Source organism: Henckelia pumila, chromosome 2 (genome assembly GCF_033568475.1).
Source record: "Henckelia pumila isolate YLH828 chromosome 2, ASM3356847v2, whole genome shotgun sequence".
In the NCBI taxonomy this organism is placed as follows: Eukaryota; Viridiplantae; Streptophyta; class Magnoliopsida; order Lamiales; family Gesneriaceae; genus Henckelia; species Henckelia pumila.
Window position 1 is genome coordinate 180,326,488 of NC_133121.1, and position 18,444 is coordinate 180,344,931.

The 18,444-nt window shown below is 34.4% G+C and overlaps 2 protein-coding genes across 2 annotated transcripts; one reads left to right on the top strand and one right to left on the bottom strand.

The window, feature by feature from the left end:
* The first annotated feature begins 4,744 nt into the window (after nucleotides 1–4,744).
* On the top strand, nucleotides 4,745–9,827 carry LOC140880835 (probable LRR receptor-like serine/threonine-protein kinase At1g14390). The gene is made up of 7 exons (XM_073285648.1): nucleotides 4,745–6,599; nucleotides 7,608–7,741; nucleotides 8,363–8,609; nucleotides 8,700–8,884; nucleotides 8,990–9,042; nucleotides 9,230–9,338; nucleotides 9,417–9,827. The coding sequence occupies exons 1-7, from the start codon at nucleotides 5,354–5,356 to the stop codon at nucleotides 9,672–9,674; spliced, it is 2,232 nt and encodes a 743-aa protein (XP_073141749.1). The 5' UTR covers nucleotides 4,745–5,353; the 3' UTR covers nucleotides 9,675–9,827.
* A 41-nt stretch (nucleotides 9,828–9,868) lies between these two features.
* On the bottom strand, nucleotides 9,869–12,268 carry LOC140880836 (SNF1-related protein kinase regulatory subunit gamma-1-like). Its single transcript, XM_073285649.1, has 6 exons — nucleotides 12,134–12,268; nucleotides 11,575–11,751; nucleotides 11,001–11,443; nucleotides 10,491–10,757; nucleotides 10,238–10,410; nucleotides 9,869–10,154 (listed from the first exon to the last, which is right to left on the bottom strand). The coding sequence occupies exons 2-6, from the start codon at nucleotides 11,741–11,743 to the stop codon at nucleotides 9,872–9,874; spliced, it is 1,335 nt and encodes a 444-aa protein (XP_073141750.1). The 5' UTR covers nucleotides 11,744–11,751; nucleotides 12,134–12,268; the 3' UTR covers nucleotides 9,869–9,871.
* Nucleotides 12,269–18,444: the final 6,176 nt, after the last annotated feature.

The following is an 18,444-nucleotide window of genomic DNA, read 5'->3' on the forward strand; positions in this document are numbered from 1 at the left end:
TGTTCGTCTTCAAAGTCAAAATACTAATAATATTGATTGTTTCCCAACTAATATATATGCTCATAACTATATTTGACGTTTTGACCTTTTTTGTTTGAATTATCGAGTCTTAATTTTCATACTGCGTTACTTATAATACGAAAACCGTTGGAAAAATTATATATAACAAAAGAATATTTACTTATATTATATTATATATATATATATATATATATGTTGACACAAAAAATCCCGTGAGATAATTTCACGGGTCAATTTTGAGATACATATATCTTATTTAGGTCATCCATAAAAAAATATTATTTTTATGTTAAAAATATTACTCTTTATTGTAAATATGAAATATATTTGACTCGTTTCACGAATTACAATCTGTGATAATGTCTCATAAAAAACCTACTCGTATATTAATTAGTAAAAATATGATATAAATCCAATAAAGTGGGACACTATCAGCGTTAAGTTTGTACTCTATCGATAAAAAATTGTTATAGTAAGATAAAATTTCGACCAATGCAATCTACAACAAGTTTTTCAATTTAATTAAAATACACAAAAACTCATAAGACGATTGTACGAGTCAGTTTTGTTATACGTGTTTTTTACTCGACCCGATCCATGAAAATTATTACTTTTATGTCAAAATATATTATTTTTCATCGTTAAACATGGATCGACTGATTTTCTCACAAATATAGATTTATAAGATCGTGTCATAAGACACCTATTTACATAAATATTACACACATCATCTTCGCTGTAAATTGTTTTATGTCCTTTAACTTAGAATATATCTTTCTTTAAAAAAAAAAAAAAAAAAAAAAAACTGGTAACGAAAAAGAAAGAGACAATGTGATAGAAGCCAAAAGGAAAATATTGAAAAGTAGAAGGATTAGGTGGTGCCAAATACCAATGGATCCATCACCAAAGTTGTCTACCTCTACCGACAAAATTCATTTGCTATGTCTGAAAAACCTTTTATTCTGTGCTGGTAATTAATAAGATAAGAAATTTAATGCATAAAAGAATTTTAACCATTATATGCATGGCTACTTGTTATATCTAGTAAAGAAATAAAGCCAAAGCAGTGGTCTAGTATTTATATCATTTCCATAGGGTAATTTTATTATTTTTCGAGGTAAAAGAGTTCCGACCAATTCGAAACGAAAATAAATAGAAACATTTAGTTCCGATAAAAGAAAACCAAGAGCGACAGTCTTCTCCACTTTGAATTTTAACGACGTCAATTGCGCAATGATAATAAGTTAAATATGATATTAAATACTTTTAAACTTTTTTCGTTACAATATATGTTTATGTATAGAGTTCAACCTATCTTAAGGATACGTATTACCCTAATTGTTGTCGATATTACGTCAAATATTGACGGCATCACTTGTATTATGCAAGTACTCCGACGAAAAAGATTAGAAATGCATTACGAAAAAAAGAAAGAAATTAAAAACAATTTATTGTACCTAATATAACTGAACTTTGAATACTTGAAGGATCAAAATTCTGTATAAATCAATTTATTCGACCTTGAAGTTTTGAATTCATACGTTTGCATCATAACTCCTTATTTTAATTTTTTAAAAAAAATTAAAAAAAGAAAATCGAATATTTTGCTACACCATGAACTCGACGAGTGTTTAATTATTTCAGAATTTTTAGCCAAGAAAAATCTTACATCTGAATCCACGACAGCTACAAACTCATACATAGGCGTTTGACATTTAATTTCTTATTATTATTTCAATTTTCAATAGAATATTATATATTATATTATTTAAAAATAGTTACACAATAAATAAATCATCCGCACATGCCACCAAAATGTAATGTAAATATATATGCACTAGCTAGCTATATTATTTCAAATATATATACATATTATATGTATTTAATGCCTGAATTCATTTAAATTGTCTGCAAATTTAGGACAAGTTTCTTGAATTTAATTATTATTATCTGGCTGCATGCCTCGAGATTCACTACTATTATCCCACCTCTTAAGCTACCTCATGCATTTCTACAAGTGTGTTTCCATAAAGTATTGAACGAATCTATTCATTTATATATTGTACCTCAACATTCCAATACTTTATTATAGTGTTTTTATAACCGGATCGATGATCGAACCGGTTTATTTAAAAAAATGATCCAACTGGTCGGACCATTTTAACCGGATGGTCGAACCGGAGAATCGTTTATATAATTTAATATAATAAATAATATATTTTGGAATTTTAAAAACTCAAAAATTATATAAATAGACATAAAATATATATTTAACATAGTTTAAAAGCTAAATAAATATGTAAATATATTTAAAATATCAATTATGGTTATAAATTATTTAAATAATAAATTATTTATTTTTTAAAAAACCAATAATTATTAAAAAAAAATTTAAATGAAGTAAAAATTTCAAATAATAATGTATTTATATATAAAAATATTAAATCTAAGGTTTAAAAATAAAAAAATTTAAATTTTCAAAATAAAAAAATAAAAAATATTCGAAAAACTGGTTCAACCGGTTTAACCGGTTCAACCGGTTTTCCGGTTCTTAGCCGGTCCAACCGGTTCTTGACCAGTTTTGACCGGTTCTGACCGGTTAGACCGGTTTTTCGGTTTTTGGGGTCGGACCAAACCGGTCCGGCGACCGATTCCCGGTCAAACCGGCCGGTCCGATCCGGTTCCGAAAACACTGAGTTTATTTTACACATTTGAGGAATTTATATCATCAATTACATGTATGAATCATCCATAATATGCATATTTTAAAAATGAGTGACAACTGACATATATATAGATCATAAAAACTTTTGTTAAGGCATTTCATGTATCAATTTTATGATACGAATCTTTCATTTGTTCTGATTATGAAAATTTATTACAGATATTACAAATATAAATAAAATCGATCTCTCACAGATTTAGACATTTAAAACTCTCTTACAAAAAAATTCTACCTTAACCACGTAATATAACGAGACATTAAATTGTGTTAAAAAAAAAATGCCCCGTCAACAATTTCCATCATGTTAGCAACGTAATAATTTGTAGATTGAGAGTTGAGAGTGACATTTGGATTTATAAAAATTTTGTTATAAAAATTGTGCTTTTAAATAGGGGTGTGAAAGTGTTTTTTTAAGTAAGAGAGTTATAATAATTCTGTATTTAGATAAGCAGATAAAAAATATTTTTTTAAGTTATTAGCATTCAAAAAATTATTAATTAGAGCTTTTAGAAAAATATTTATCTTAATTTAATTAAGTATTTTTAAAAACACTACAAACTCACTCTGAATAATTCATTTTGTCATTAAAGACGATGGTTTTTATCTTATTTTTATAAACCATGCACATCCATTACATTATTTTGATTGGGGTAATTAATAATTGGTTTTAAAGTATAATTATTGGACTATAATAATTCGATCAATTAATTTGTTCAATTATTCGCCAATTTATAGAAACAATATGACAAGCCATTTAATTTCAATTAACTGTGACAATCAACCTAAAAAGCACACATGGTACTTTTGATGCACAAAATGCATTAATTTAAATTAATCGTGACAATGAACCAAAGAAAACGACACATGTGTACATCATTATAACATTAATTAAATTAAAGAAAATTTTTCATGCAACATCCTTTACCAAAGTCATATTGAAAAAGACCATTTGACAACAAATTATTCAACTAATGATTCTAAAACGAGTTTTTAATGGCCAGAATTCGTATTGTTCATAGATAAAATTTTTACTCCTTCCAATGTTAAAATTTAAGGGGAAATATAATTTTTATTAAGCTACATTAGATTTTGCCACTTTAATTACTCAAATTAGATTTTCTTATTTCTGTTTTACCCTTTTATATTTTCCAACAGATGTACTTATTGATATCAACATCATATTCGCACTACAACAAACAAAAAATATTAAGTACAACAAATATTGTGTACAACGATATTTAAAAATTATATCGTGAGATTTTACTATTTTATCGCGAAATTTTATATTCAATTTATCGTAAGATTTTGATATATTTAATTTTTATTGTGTTATGAGATTTGATATACAAAATTCGTTGTACATGTAGCATTGCTCGCAAAAAAAAATACTAAAAATAGTTGATTATTACTTGAACGCGGAATCTAATTTTCGCCAACTTCCAAGATGAAGTAATACTGGTATATATCCTCCTCCTCACATTAACCCCAAAATTGCTACATAGCATTTATTTTGTTTGATAATTTCCCGAGAAAAAGAGAATATTTTTTTCTAAATCTAAGTTGTAAAATAGTATGTTTGGCCCACAATATATGCCATGCAGACCGGGTCAAATAAGACGCTACAAATCTACAGTATGGAGTATTTCAATCAAGTGTTTACGTTGACTTGAACATCAAGACCGTCCATTGCAGGCGAAATCGACGGTTCAGAAAACACGGAGGTTTAATATTGCCTTCCGCGTAGCACAGTGCCTGGTTTTTGGTATGAACACCAAGAAAAACAGAGCACAAGTAGCCTCATCACAATACTCGGAAACTCACACTTCCAAATTTCTCTATCAACTTTAGCTGGCAATATATATATATATATAGACACACACATGTCGACCTATACCTCCACGGATTGAATACGAATATAACTCGAAGAAAATAGTAATTATGCGTTCGATTCCACATAACATCTATCTTTTAAGCGAGGATGTCGCATAGGCTTTGTTCAGTATGATCTATCTTGCTCAATTTGCAAGCAACTTTGTTTTCAGATGATTTAAAAATAATGATTATATATTTAAAAAAAATATATGGTAATCACATTATCATGGCTGTGGACCTAGGCTTGTGCGAATGCGGTTGTATATAAAAGGCTCCACATACATCTGTTGATTATTTGTTCTTATTTTACGCGTATTATCGATCTCAATTGCTAAAAAGGTCGACATAAAACATAATATTGCATATCATATATGTTAAATCTCCATGTACAAGTTAGAAGTTGCACTAGAACATTAGGCAAAAAGGTTGTACTTTATTCCCCGAAGTCCCACAAATCATTTATTTCACTCAGTTCCTCCCTCAGAACTTTTTACACGAAATCAAGAATCGATTCTTCCTTTACTTTAAACCTTATTATATATACAAAAAAATATGCATATATTTATGCATTAGTTTGAAACTTGGAAAGTATCTTTTTTCTCTGATGATTTTCAAGAATTTTCAGTACATTTTCTTGAAACCACTCTCTCTTCCAACCTTCTAGTCAAAACCTCATATCAAACAAAAGACACTGAACTTCGTCTCACCGGCACCGAGCTTTGATCCTCCATAACAATGGAGAATTCATGGATCCACTTGAGATTCTTGGTTTCTTCATTGATTCTCCTTCTTTCGTTTCCCGTTTCGAATTCTCAACTCGCTCCGGCGGAATCCAGAATCCTCTTCCAAATCCAGCAGCTTCTCGAATACCCACCGGCTCTTCAACAATGGAACAACTGGACCAACTTCTGTTTTCTTCCCCAAAACCCTTTTCTTACAATCACCTGTTCGGACAATCACGTATCCGAATTAACCATTGTCGGAAACAGAAGCTCCCCTTCTCAAATCCCTCGTCTTTCGCCTTCGAATTTCGCGGTTTCGGATCAGACTCTTTCCGCTAAGTTCTCACTGGACTCATTCTTCACTGTGTTGACTAAACTCTCTGGTTTACAGAGACTCTCCCTGGTTTCTTTAGGATTATGGGGACCATTGCCTCCGAAGATCAACCGGTTTCGATCACTTGTGGTGTTGAATATCAGCTCAAATTTCGTATACGGAAGCATCCCGGAATCGGTGTCGACTTTCCAGGTATTGAAGAGTCTTGTTCTGAGCAAAAATCTGTTCAATGGGAGTGTTCCGGATCTAAGTAGCTTGTCGGTTCTTGAAAACCTGGATTTGAGCAGGAATTTTCTCGGCCCCGGATTCCCATCTCTACCCTCCAATCTCGTATCCATTTCAATAGCAAACAACTCATTCAGATCTGAAATCCCTCCAGATTTCAGCAAAATGGTCGAGCTCCAAGTGATCGACGTATCGTCCAACAAACTCATCGGGCCAATCCCTTCTTTCCTGTTCTCCATACCTTCCATCCAATACATCGAGCTCGCGAGAAACCAGTTCACCGGAGCACTGGCGGCGGACACTTCCTGCGGCGGGAACCTCACCTTCGTGGACATCTCGAACAACCTTCTGATCGGGAGGCTGCCCGCGTGCCTGGCGCCGAGTGCGGGGAACAAGACGGTGATCATCATGTTCAATTGTCTGTCGAACACGACGTCGAAATACCAGCGGCCCTCTTCTTTCTGCCGGAAAGATGCGTTGGCGGTTCAGCCGCCGGAGAGGAGCGGGAAGCAGGAGTCGACTCTGAAGCTGGGGATTGTGCTTGGGATCATCGGGGGAGTGGTGGGGATCTTGGTGGCGTTTGGGTTCTTGATTCTTGTGATCTTGAAGAGAGCGCAGAGAAGAAGATCGGGCGGCGGAAAGAACAGATGCGACAGCTTCGCGTTCGAGAAAACCTCTGTTCGCGGGTCTCCCATCGGAAGTAAGTTTTGCGATAATTAATTTCTTTTAGTTTTCTTCAATTGCTTTGAAACATATTAATTCTCATTTAAAATTTTCATTTACTATTTTTTTTTTCGTTTTTTGTGATTTTTGTTTTTGAAAAAGAAATCATTTATCTGGTGTTCATACGTTCATCTTTTTATTTGTCGTTATATTTCTATTTTTTATTAAGTCGTTACACAAAAACTTTTGTGAAATCATCTCACGATCGGATTTTGTGAGACAAATTTTTTACTTAACATATCTAATAAAAAAATATTATTTTTTATTTCAATTATTTATATATGAATTAGGTCGATCCGTTTCACAATCATGGATTAGATCCGTGAGCCAATATCATATCACATTAAACCAACGCATATAGTTATATATTGTGACTAATCATAATTAAGTATGCATTCAGTTCAAAAAAATAATAATTAAGTCTGTATATTTTGAGTGGTCCATAATTTCTCAGTAGTCGTATTTTCATTCTCATGCATATGTTATACGTATGTTGAGGCATATTCAATTAATCAATTTGCATGAGTAGTCAATTTACGTAAAAAGGTTTATATATCAATGATTTTTAAATCATTTTTCAAAAAGAAGTTTGAAACATCATTATACAATATAAAACTGTTTCTCCACCCAACTTGCAAATCCCATATGAAAATTTACTTAAAAATTCATCAAACTAGCTTTTATTTCTCAATTCCTCATTAATTAGTTGGCGCTTTTATTGTTCGATTGAATGATATTTAATGGAACTGAGATCGTTTATTTGTGTATCACTCTCCAAGTACAATAATCATACAATGTTCAGAATTACATGGAAAAAATATATATATTGTTGTGGGCTTATTTTATGTTTGAGACTAATGTTTCAAGTTTAGAATGAGATATCGAATGTGAAATTAAATTATATAATAAATTCTACCCGATTGGAGGGAAAATGTTCAATTAATAATGTGAGTTGTGATATGAGAATGCGATTGCATTTATTCAGGGCATGTGCCACCACCAATGCGGATGACATCACTAGGACTCCCACCTTATCACATCTTCACACTTGAGGAAATGGAAGAGGCAACAAACAACTTTGATCCAACTGGTTTGGTAGTAGAAGGATCACAAGGCCAGGTAAAACATATTACTCATCTTTCAATGTGTGGAGAGATTCGAGCTTACTCGAAAATGGCTCGAGGGGTGAACCAAAGTATCCCTTTTCACCCCCTCGAATTCTTGGAAGAGTCGAACGGAAATCGTGAGTGAAATCCATCTAGAATGAGCTACACATCTCATTTTAGCTTCACAAACAACCGTGGAGTGGTCCAAGCATAATTTTATGCTTTTAATAAAGTGGGAAATTCACATGATTTTAACTTTGGTTAGAAATCACTTTTTTATACAATACTTTTAGAGTGCACTTAGAAGATAACTTGAAATCCATGGATTTGATTGGTTTTATGTTTTACAATGAAACAGTAGATCAAATTTTAAATCCAAGAGTTACTTATTTACAGGTTAGTAATATAAAGGAGATTCAATTTCAAAATGCATCATTATTAGGTGAATTTGAAATTTATCGTAATTAACATGAAATCTATATATAAACATGTAAGGGGTGAATTTGAAGTTTATGATCTTAATTATCTACACAACAAAAATACATTTGCAATCCATGGATTTGAAATACATCGATCCAAAAAGTGCAACTTTATACTGTAAACTGTATATGTGATTGGGCAATCATTTTCACAGCTCTACAAAGGATGGCTTAGGGATGGATCAGTGGTCCTAGTGAAGTGCCTAAAACTGAAGCAGAAGCATTCATCACAAGCTCTGCAGCAGCACATGGAGACAGTCGTGTCGAAGCTAAGGCACCGTCATCTGGTGAGCGTGCTGGGGCACTGTATCGTCACGTATCAGGACCATCCCAACACAGCTAGCACAGTGTTTATTGTGCTTGAGAATATTGCATGTGGATCATTAAAGGATCATGTCACAGGTACTAGGACTTGCCTTTTTTAAGAAAACTACATTTACTCGTATCTGAATCTCGAATAGATGAGCACTTGATGACTTCATTTCTGGGCAGACTGGAGGAAAAGGGATGTCATGAAATGGCCACAGAGAATGGCTCTCACACTGGGGATTGCTAGAGGGATACAGTACTTGCACACTGGAGATATCCATGGAAACGACCTGAAAATCGATAACGTCTTGCTTGATGAGACCTCAACCGCGAAAATAAGCAGCTATAACATAAACTTACCTTCTAAGGTGCGCTTGTTTTGTGTCCCACGAGTCTCGAACCCGAAATTAAGTATCAATAAGTATAAAACAGAGCAATTTTTCTTTCTCTGATATGTTCTGTTCTTGTGACAGGTTGGTGCAGAAAGCCCTCTAAATGGCCAAGTTAATTCAAATCAAGCAAACAGGTAACTTTACAATGAAAAGTAATGTTTTTATCAAAAAACAGTAGTTTTTCATGAATTGGTCAGATAGGAGCTTTGTCTCGCGAAATTAACCCGTGACACCGTATGAGTTTTTGTGCAATTTTTTTGTCCCCCTTCCCACAAAAAACTGTGGCCCTTATTTACTTGCAAGAATTGCATATATCTGCAGTGAAAATCCAGAAAAAGAAGACATATATCAGCTAGGAGTTATCCTACTGCAAGTTATCATTGGCAGAGCTACAGATTCTCAAACTGAAATAGATGACCTGAAATTTCAGGTAATGCAACCATCCCTCAATCTTTTGTTCCATTTCCCTCATACTTTATTCAACTTTTCTTCATTTTTCGTGTTACAGCTCGAAAGGAGCTTAGCCGAATCACCATCAAAACTCCGTGAGATGATCGACCCCTCAATACGTGGGACGTTCGCATATGAGTCACTGAAGACAATGGTGCAGATCACCTTAAACTGCCTGTGTAAAGATCCGACCGGGCGCCCAACGATAGAGGATGTGCTTTGGCACATGCAGTACTCGGTTCAAGTTCAAGAAGGGTGGACAAATAGTGGAAATCTCAGCGGAAACCTTAGTGGAAATCTTAGCACAAAGTTGTAAACTAATGCTTGCAGTGTTTGTAATTAGTTTATGATCTGTTTCTTACATCATAAAATGAATTGTCTTAAAAATCAAAAAAATCAATGGCTAACTGAAAATGGACTTGAAAAGAAAAAAAAACATTAGTATTAGTAGGCAGAAGCCTGAAGATTACAAACTGGAACAACAATGTATTTATTGACTGCTCTTAAGACAACTCACTTGCTCAATATTTCTTTAGCAGCAAATCCAAAGTAATCATCGAAGAAGTTCGGAGGTTCTGTGATAAAACACGAAATAACATCTCTCAGCGTAATTACTCCGATAACTTCATTGTCCACACCTGAAACGACGTAGATTCTATAAACTGCCATGGAAGCGAGCGTGTCTATTACAGAACCAAGCGTTGAATCGGGCTTGCATGTTATGGGTGTGCCAGTCTTCCCCGTGTTTTTGGTCGCCAACGCAATAGTAGTGACGAAGTCCTTGGCAGTGAGCTCCCTGCATTTCACATGGAAATGAGTTGTTTTATAATGAAAGACCATCCTCACACAATTCAGGTCAAATGTTTCTATAAATTTTACCGGGAACTTGCGAACAGCTCGGGTTTGAGTAGCAAGAATCGAATATCTCTGATGCTAATGTTGCCAATGATTTTCTTGTTTGGTCCCTCAACAACCGGAAGACCTCCAATCTGTTTGTCTTTCATTTTCTTGAATGCTTCTAGGATTAGTTCATCGCTTTGCACACTTACAACCTGATCGATGCATTATCGAGAAAAAGGTCAGCTCGAGTGGAATGTAAGCCGACTGGAATCGGTTTAATATAAGCAGTGACCTGATCTGAAGACATAAAAGGAAGTCCCAGTGCAGATATGGGATGAGAAGTGATGCAGTCGAACCAGTCTCTGCCTTTGCATTCCTGAAGACCATGTATGACAGCCGATTGAGTTATGAAGTTCTTGACAGTCGGACCGCCCATTTCAATAACAGGCACGTTCCGAAGCCTATATTTCGAAAGCAACAGCAAGACACTCAACATTGAACTGTCTGTTGCCACAGGGACAAAAGGCGCCCATCGATAGGATTTTAATATCGACCTCACCTGTAAAATTATAACCCTACATTAAATCGCCTCCCCAACTTGTTAAAATACTATCGAGCCACCTGCTTCAAGCTCCGTGGTCGACTTACAAGGTTCTACTAAACGAAGAGCCTTTTAAGTCGACCACGGTAAATTATAGCTACACATTGGTTTTGGCACATGTGACCACTTGTGCATAAAGAGGCGCTTTAAGGTACACACAACTCAACCTATGATAGAGAGTAATAAAGCCATTGAATTTACCGTGGTCGACTTAAAAGGCTCTTCGTTTAGTAGAACCTTGTAAAAATCTTCTCCTAGCTTATTTGCTGCTGTTGGTGCATCTTTTCCCATTCCTTTATCTGCAGCCATACCTCCCGCCACGGCCGCGCCAACGGCAGCTGCAGTCAATCCAGCAATGGCAAGAGGACCCGTCGCCCCAAATGCCAGTGCTCCAAGAGCACCAGCAGCACCGGTACCAATCCCAGCAGCAGCTGCCGAGCTCGCAGCCAGGGCAGCAGCAGCAATTTCTGCATTCTGTAGCACCCAAAGCACGATGGCCGAGTAATCCACGATTCCCAGATACCTTTCCCTCCAATCCATGCTGTTCTTGGCATCAGGATTCACTACAGGAGCCGACAAAATGTTCGACTCCGACAGTATTTTGACGGCATCAAGAACCGTAGTGTCTGCTACAATCTCAATAACTGGCCAAAAAAAACGTTTCAGGGGAAGATAAAATCAGACTACTTCCTCCAATATGCGTCACTATACGAATCAAATAGCATCCAATACCAATCAGTAACGAAATTTTCGATGTCTCGAGGGCCTTAATTACCTTTGCCTCCGGGAACTAGGGGGAACGACGAAACCGGAATATGCGAAAATGCATCTGTTAGAGATTCCTGCAATGAAGCAGACAATTTCTTTCTGCTTTGTATCGTCTCAAAGTACTCATCGCAGTTTTGAACATTACCCACATGCTTAGATTCTTGTGCTTGCGCCATTTCAACAACTGTATACGTAACACAAATGGGATCATATTTTTCAATGCTTCAAACAGTTTAGACTCACTCGATTGTTCTTTCCCTATGCGTACTCAGAAAAATGAATGTTACACGTACGATTACACACTCCACTCCAAATGCGCTTTAATTTCAAAAATGTACTCCGTGCATTTCTCATCCACATATATGTCAGAATTATTACATGCGAAAGAATATGTATGATCATTGGGATAATACGATATACTCCACCAAATTCGATCTGGGATTCTCGCCAAAAAAATCCATATTCACGCATGAATGACAATATCAAATCTAAACGAATCGCTTTAATTTCATGATAACAATATTAAAAAACGAACAACCAAGAAATTAATAGCGGAACTCAACTACCTTTCTATGATGAAATCTTGATTCGAATCCCGAATCTGCTACTACTTTGTCTGAATTTTTTTCTCCAGGGAAAGAATTGAATAAGAGAAGTTGCAGATTGTTTTATTGTTAGTGGAGTTCAAGGAATCATGTCTCTGCCACCTGTTGTAGAACACATGCACGTGTCAATTTTTCCTTATTTCTTTCGTTTTTTTAAGGTTTACGGGAAATCGTGTAAAAAAAGGTGCGGAAGCCAGATGAATACGTGTATGGTCGACTTTTGTATTAATTAAACTAAGTAAAAGTGCACATGTTGTGTGTGTGATCAATATAATATAAACCAAATTTATTTTAGTTTTTTTTTAACATAGGAAAAATATGTGTAGTTATTAATAATATGTAGAATGTAGTTTTCAAAATGCAAAATAGTTTTTTTGTTTTTGTTTTTCACCTATTTTTACCCTTTTTTCAATGTAAATATATTAAATTTTAAATAACTATCAAGGGTTAAATTATAAATATATTTTGGTGTTATCAAAATGTACCAAAGCAGTTTTTTAAAATGGCTCAAGTTTTATAAAATAGTAAGATAGTAAGATAGTAAGATAATAAGATAATATATATATATCTAATATTATATTAAATCTAATATTATATTATTATTATTATTATTATTTTATCTAATATTTTAATATTTATTATTTATATCTATAATTTTGCTATCCTACCCATTCACCGTGCCCACCTAATGTGTCCACCATGAGGTGACACTCAACTATTGGATGTGATGAATTGTGCGTCCAATAGTTGAGTGTCACCTCATGGTGGGCACATTAGGTGGGCACGGTGGGTGGGCATGATAGCAAAACTTTCTATATCTATATATATATATAAAAGGCTCATTTTTCATTGTGAATTTACAAGTTTCACCTCACTTTATATTAATAATTTGCACATCTTATTTCTTTGTTTTTGAGGTTATATACGTAATAGCATATTTTCCTTTGGCTGCTAGAAATAAAATCATATGCGTATTCCCTATGTCTGTCTTCGGTCAATTAATTAAGCTTAGTCAATTGCTTTGGAATTTGAATAAATTTGATTCAGTTTCATTAATAATTATTTCTTGCTTACTCTGGTGGTTATATAGATTTTTCATATTGGTCTTTCATCTTCCTTTGCTTTTTTAGTTATTTCATTTAGTATTTTGTTTTTACTATATTGTATTTGAATTAAGAATTTGATAAATAAACACACTATCGCTTACTCAATTATATTTTCTTTCTATTTTATTTTATTTTTGCTTTTAATTTTTTTTAAAAATAAAATTTAAATAACTGTTATCGTTTACCTCAAAAAAAAATTTGTTATCATTATTTATTTATTTATTTTTTTATTTATCTATTGTTTATCTTTTTTTGAGTAGATTGAATTCTAAATTTTAGAAATTTACACATTTTCCACATGATAACTATTATTATAACTATGATAATAACTATTATTATTGTAACGCCCGAAATTATTTAATTTTAATTCGAGAATATTTAATTTGGGAATTTTTAGAGTTTTGATTTAAATTCTAATATTCTTAAATTATTTAGGATTGAAATTGAATTATTTGATTGAGTATGGACTGAATTGCAAATAAGCAAGATTTGAGGGGCCAAAGTGCAATTTTCAAATTTTAATTGGACACTTGTCTTGCACATGAGTTTGAACGTGTATGCTACTCATTTACATCAGAAAATTAGGAGGAATAACCGAGAGATAGAGAATCAAGAATCCCAAGCTGCTTCTTCTTCTTTCAAGTGACATATCTTGAGTTTCGGTTATCCGATTTCGATTCCGAAAAGTGTTTTGAAATCCTTGCGACGAGGCCTTCGTTTTGATGTAAGTTTTTATGTCTTTTATTATGGTTTGAGAATTCAAAAATAGCAGAGATCAGATTTGTGTATGAATTGGTGTTCTTGAGATTACATGTTTTGTATGTTCAAAGGCGGATTGAAGATTGAATGCCGTTTGAAATTAATGTTACTTTTCAGCAAGTGTTCGAAAATTATGCCATCTTATTTATTGGTTTATTGATGGTATTCTTGCTGGTATATATATTGTTATGAAGTTGTGTTGAATGATTGAGTGGATAGGATTGATTTTCGGTTGCTGAATTTATACCGTTACGCCGCCGGATTGTGAATTGAGGCTGTTTTGCTATTGTATCTTGGACTAAGATATTGTTGGGTTGTAGCTAATGATTACTTGGTTTATATGTTGTGATTTCAGTTCATAAACAGGGCACTTCAACTCAATAATCTCGACTTCGAAACCGATAGAAGAAAGAACACGGTTTGTAGCCTTTTTTTTGCCTTGCAGTTGGGTTGAACTTGAGTGCAGATTTTTGATAGAGGGTGGTTCTGTTGTTGTTCAGATTTGGAGAGCTTTGAAGATACCTTGAAACGTCGCAATCGAAAGGTAAAAGTGGACTACTATTTGAATGGGATTCTAACTCGAGATGGTTTGTATCGAGTTTCCCTAAATCACATACTTATTTGCTTAATTGCTTTTATATGCTCTTCTATGAATTGTTGAATGAGTCTTTGATGTTAATGGATGCTTTTATGATGATATATGTTGCATTCATCTTGCAAGACTTATTCTTTGATTTTGAAATGAACGAAAACGTTCGAATAGACGATTTGAGGAGTTATATATGTATGGCCTGGGTGGTTGACTTAGCCTAGCGTCTGATTTACATATATAATGGCTTCAAAGTCTAGAGAAGCAAGATAAGTAGCCCCACCTCGATCGGGAGAGTCGGTGGTTAGTTATGATATCTTCTTCTCGGGATCCCAATAAAAGAGTGGGTGCCCGGATAGCCAACTTGTGGCTAAGGGCTTTTATGACTCTTTGTGTAAACAATCTTTGTTTAATATAATTTACATTTTATTAATGGCAATGACTTTATCTTTCTTCATATTTTTATATTGTGATATAATATTGTTGTTTTGATAAAGACCTTGAATATACTATAGTGTATGTAAGATGTGGTAGTACATGGGGATGACTATCATGAAACACATCTTATAGTCACTGTATATTCTAAACAGTTCCTAGTCGATTGAGCCGTCCGAAAATAAGGATAAGGATCGCTCGAGTTTGAGACTAGCATTTGCGATGCAGAGTACCACGTTTCATTGGTAGGGAACATAGAGATGTTCGAAACATGCAAATGGATATTCATATGATGAATGATCGAACTACCCTATTCGGACTTTCCAAGTTGTTATCACTTATCGAGTGGATAAAGTCCGCGTTTTTTGTTGTACACCATTAGTCCTTATTACTTGAAACATCATTGAGACTCTATATGCTAGTACTGTGCTTTGACTTGTTTACCGACTCTATGGGGGTCATCAGGTGTCGGGATTGGGTACAGTTACGACGCATATAGGAGTCGATGCTTTGTTGTCAAGGATTCACCACATACTTGCGAGTGTGGATATCCTATGCGATCTGAGAAGATATTAGTGTGACGAATCTCTGGCTAGAGTACATGATGTGTTTTAGGTTAATGGTTATCCTAGTAACACATGCGATGTCACTAATAGATCTCCAAGATGTTGTGCATAGTTATCGAATCTCGAACGACTCTCGATGCACCAATGGTTGTTGATTCGATCGGGATATTTGGTTGAAGGGACCGTACTGTACGCTAACCAAAATCTACTGGTTCTTGCAGGCACTATCAGTAATACCTAGGTAATCATGGGGCGATGTTGCTAGACGCTCTTACCATGATTCGTTGGGTAAGTCGGAAATTGTTGTTCCGAGTCACAAGGAGTTGTGAGCCCATGGCTAGCTGTATTCCTGAACCATTGAGGGTTACACAAGTAATGGATTACTAAAACCCCGTAGAGATAGTTAAATTTAAAGAGTTAAATTTAATGAAAGAGAAATTGGATTTCTCAACTAAAGGGAGTGGAATTTCCTAAAATGACATAGTGATGGGCATTTTTGGAAATTACTGAATTCGGATTCAGAAAAATTATCTTGACTCTAAAAGATGCAGAAATGGTTTCTGTGCACATTGGTGAAATCAGTTTATCAATCGGAGTCACGATGAATTTTATATTAATTTCTATAACAACGGGCTTGGCTTGTTGGGCTTAAGTTATGGATTGTGGGCTTTAAGGAGTTAGAGTCCTGATACAATTATAACTAGAAATTATCTATAAATAGAGGTGTTGGGTTCGAAAATCAAACACTGTGTGTCTTATAATTTTCGAAATTACACTCTAAATATTCTAAGGGTTTTTCGAAATCCTTGTCCCTCCCGGAGAAAATTCAGACTTGTGATTTTTGTGAAAAATTACAATTCTGAATTAACAGATCATATCTGTTTATTCTCTACGCAAAACTTCTGATTGATTTCTAGTGCAGTCAATCAGAGGGTTTCTGTTTTCTGTTCGTGGACCTTATTCCGGTGATTGATTGTGACGCCATCGGTTCCCGGGATATACAAGAAGAGCAGATTAAATTCTGTTGGTGTCCATAATCTCGCTTCGAGATTGGAGGTAAAATATTTAATTAATTATTATTTATTTTACTTGTGTGATTTAATCGTTAAACGTTTTGATACCCATGATATGAAATTGTTTCATATCAAAGAAAAATAAAATTTTAAACTTTCGCTGCACCGGGTATCAATTCAATTGATCTGAACACGGTTTTCCAACAGTGGTATCAGAGACAGGTTGCTCAGATCAAACGATTAAATTAATCGATTGTACAAAAATTTTTGGCCTCGGGTTTTTTGAAACAAAACATATTTTAAAAATCAAAAATTTTATTTTTCTGACGGGCAAGAAAAAAGGCAGCGATCGTCGCTGCCCTGGTGCAGCACTGGGCGCTGCGCAGGGCAGCGCTCGGCGCTGCCCAATGGGCAGCGGCGGGCTGCCCAGCCCGCGCCCGGTCAGGGTCCAGGGCAGCCCGGAAAAATTAAAAAATTGATTTTTGAAAATTTTGAATTTTTGAAATTCTAGTGTTTGATCCAATCGAAAAATGTTTTTGATAAGATCACGAGGCATCGGATCGAATTGTTCGAGTCCGAAATTTTTAAAATTGATTTTTGGATAAATTTGAATTTTTGGAAAATTTAAATATTTTATCCGTTAAATTGAATTTTGAAAATTGATTATTTTGGTAGAATTGATGATAAGATATGATCTTATGGATGGATAAGATAAAATATGATTTTATCTTTTAAATTATGATGCCACAACATGTTTATCCAATTATTTAAATTTTGAATTTAAAATTTGATAATGGGATGATCGATTGCCATAACCAATTTTGTAGGTGTATGTTAGGAATTTACATTTCTTATTATTGTTGGTGTTTATTAATGGGCTTGGTTTATAGCCCAATATGATTGTCATATGTAATAAAAGTGGGCCTGGTTTATGGCCCGTTCCCACCCCTACAAATGTATCCCATATTTGTCATCGAAATTTATTGTAAATTTATTAGACTTAGTGGGAGACAAAGATTTGAAGAAATGGTGGGCCCAGCAGACAATGAAGACTGAAGAAATGTAAATTGGAAGCTCAATGCAATAGGATTGCATTGCATACCTGCATATTACCTAGGATTGGACTTAGACTCGTGATTGGCAACCACGGGTCGAATAGATAATGAGATCGATCATTTTTAAATAATATATGATATTATTGATGTATGCATGTTTAGAACAAATTGTATGAATCCCGCAAGCATACATAAAAATGAATGATGAGACAAATTTTCAAAATTAAAAATCCCTCATTTTAAATATGATTTAAAATTTATATCAAGATTAATAAAAGGGAATTTAAATATTGTTTAAATTTTCCTACCTTCCATCAACGATCAATGTATGAGATGCTACCCGCGAATATGGTCCGGCTCATATTATTGGGGGGGCCCGTTCGTCGGAAAGCTGTACATTGGATCGACAAATGTGTAAGTTGGGTGGAACTCCCATGGGATCGGCTCATATTATTGGGGGATCCACATGGCGACCGTCCATCACAACTTAATATTGATGGGTCATCTTGACATGTCACAATAAATGACGTCATATTATTGGGCCCTTATTGGACATGAGGTAAATACATGGGGGTTACTTTGGAAGTAATTGGGCTCTACCTTTTGAAAATTATGGTTGGCTGATATTATTCGGGACTATGATTTGTCAATTGGACTCCATGTTCTCACTAAGGAAAAAGTTTCCCGTTTTCACTAGAGGGTGGTGAAATCGTTAAAATAGTGGGAGTGTAATTTATAAAATTAAAATT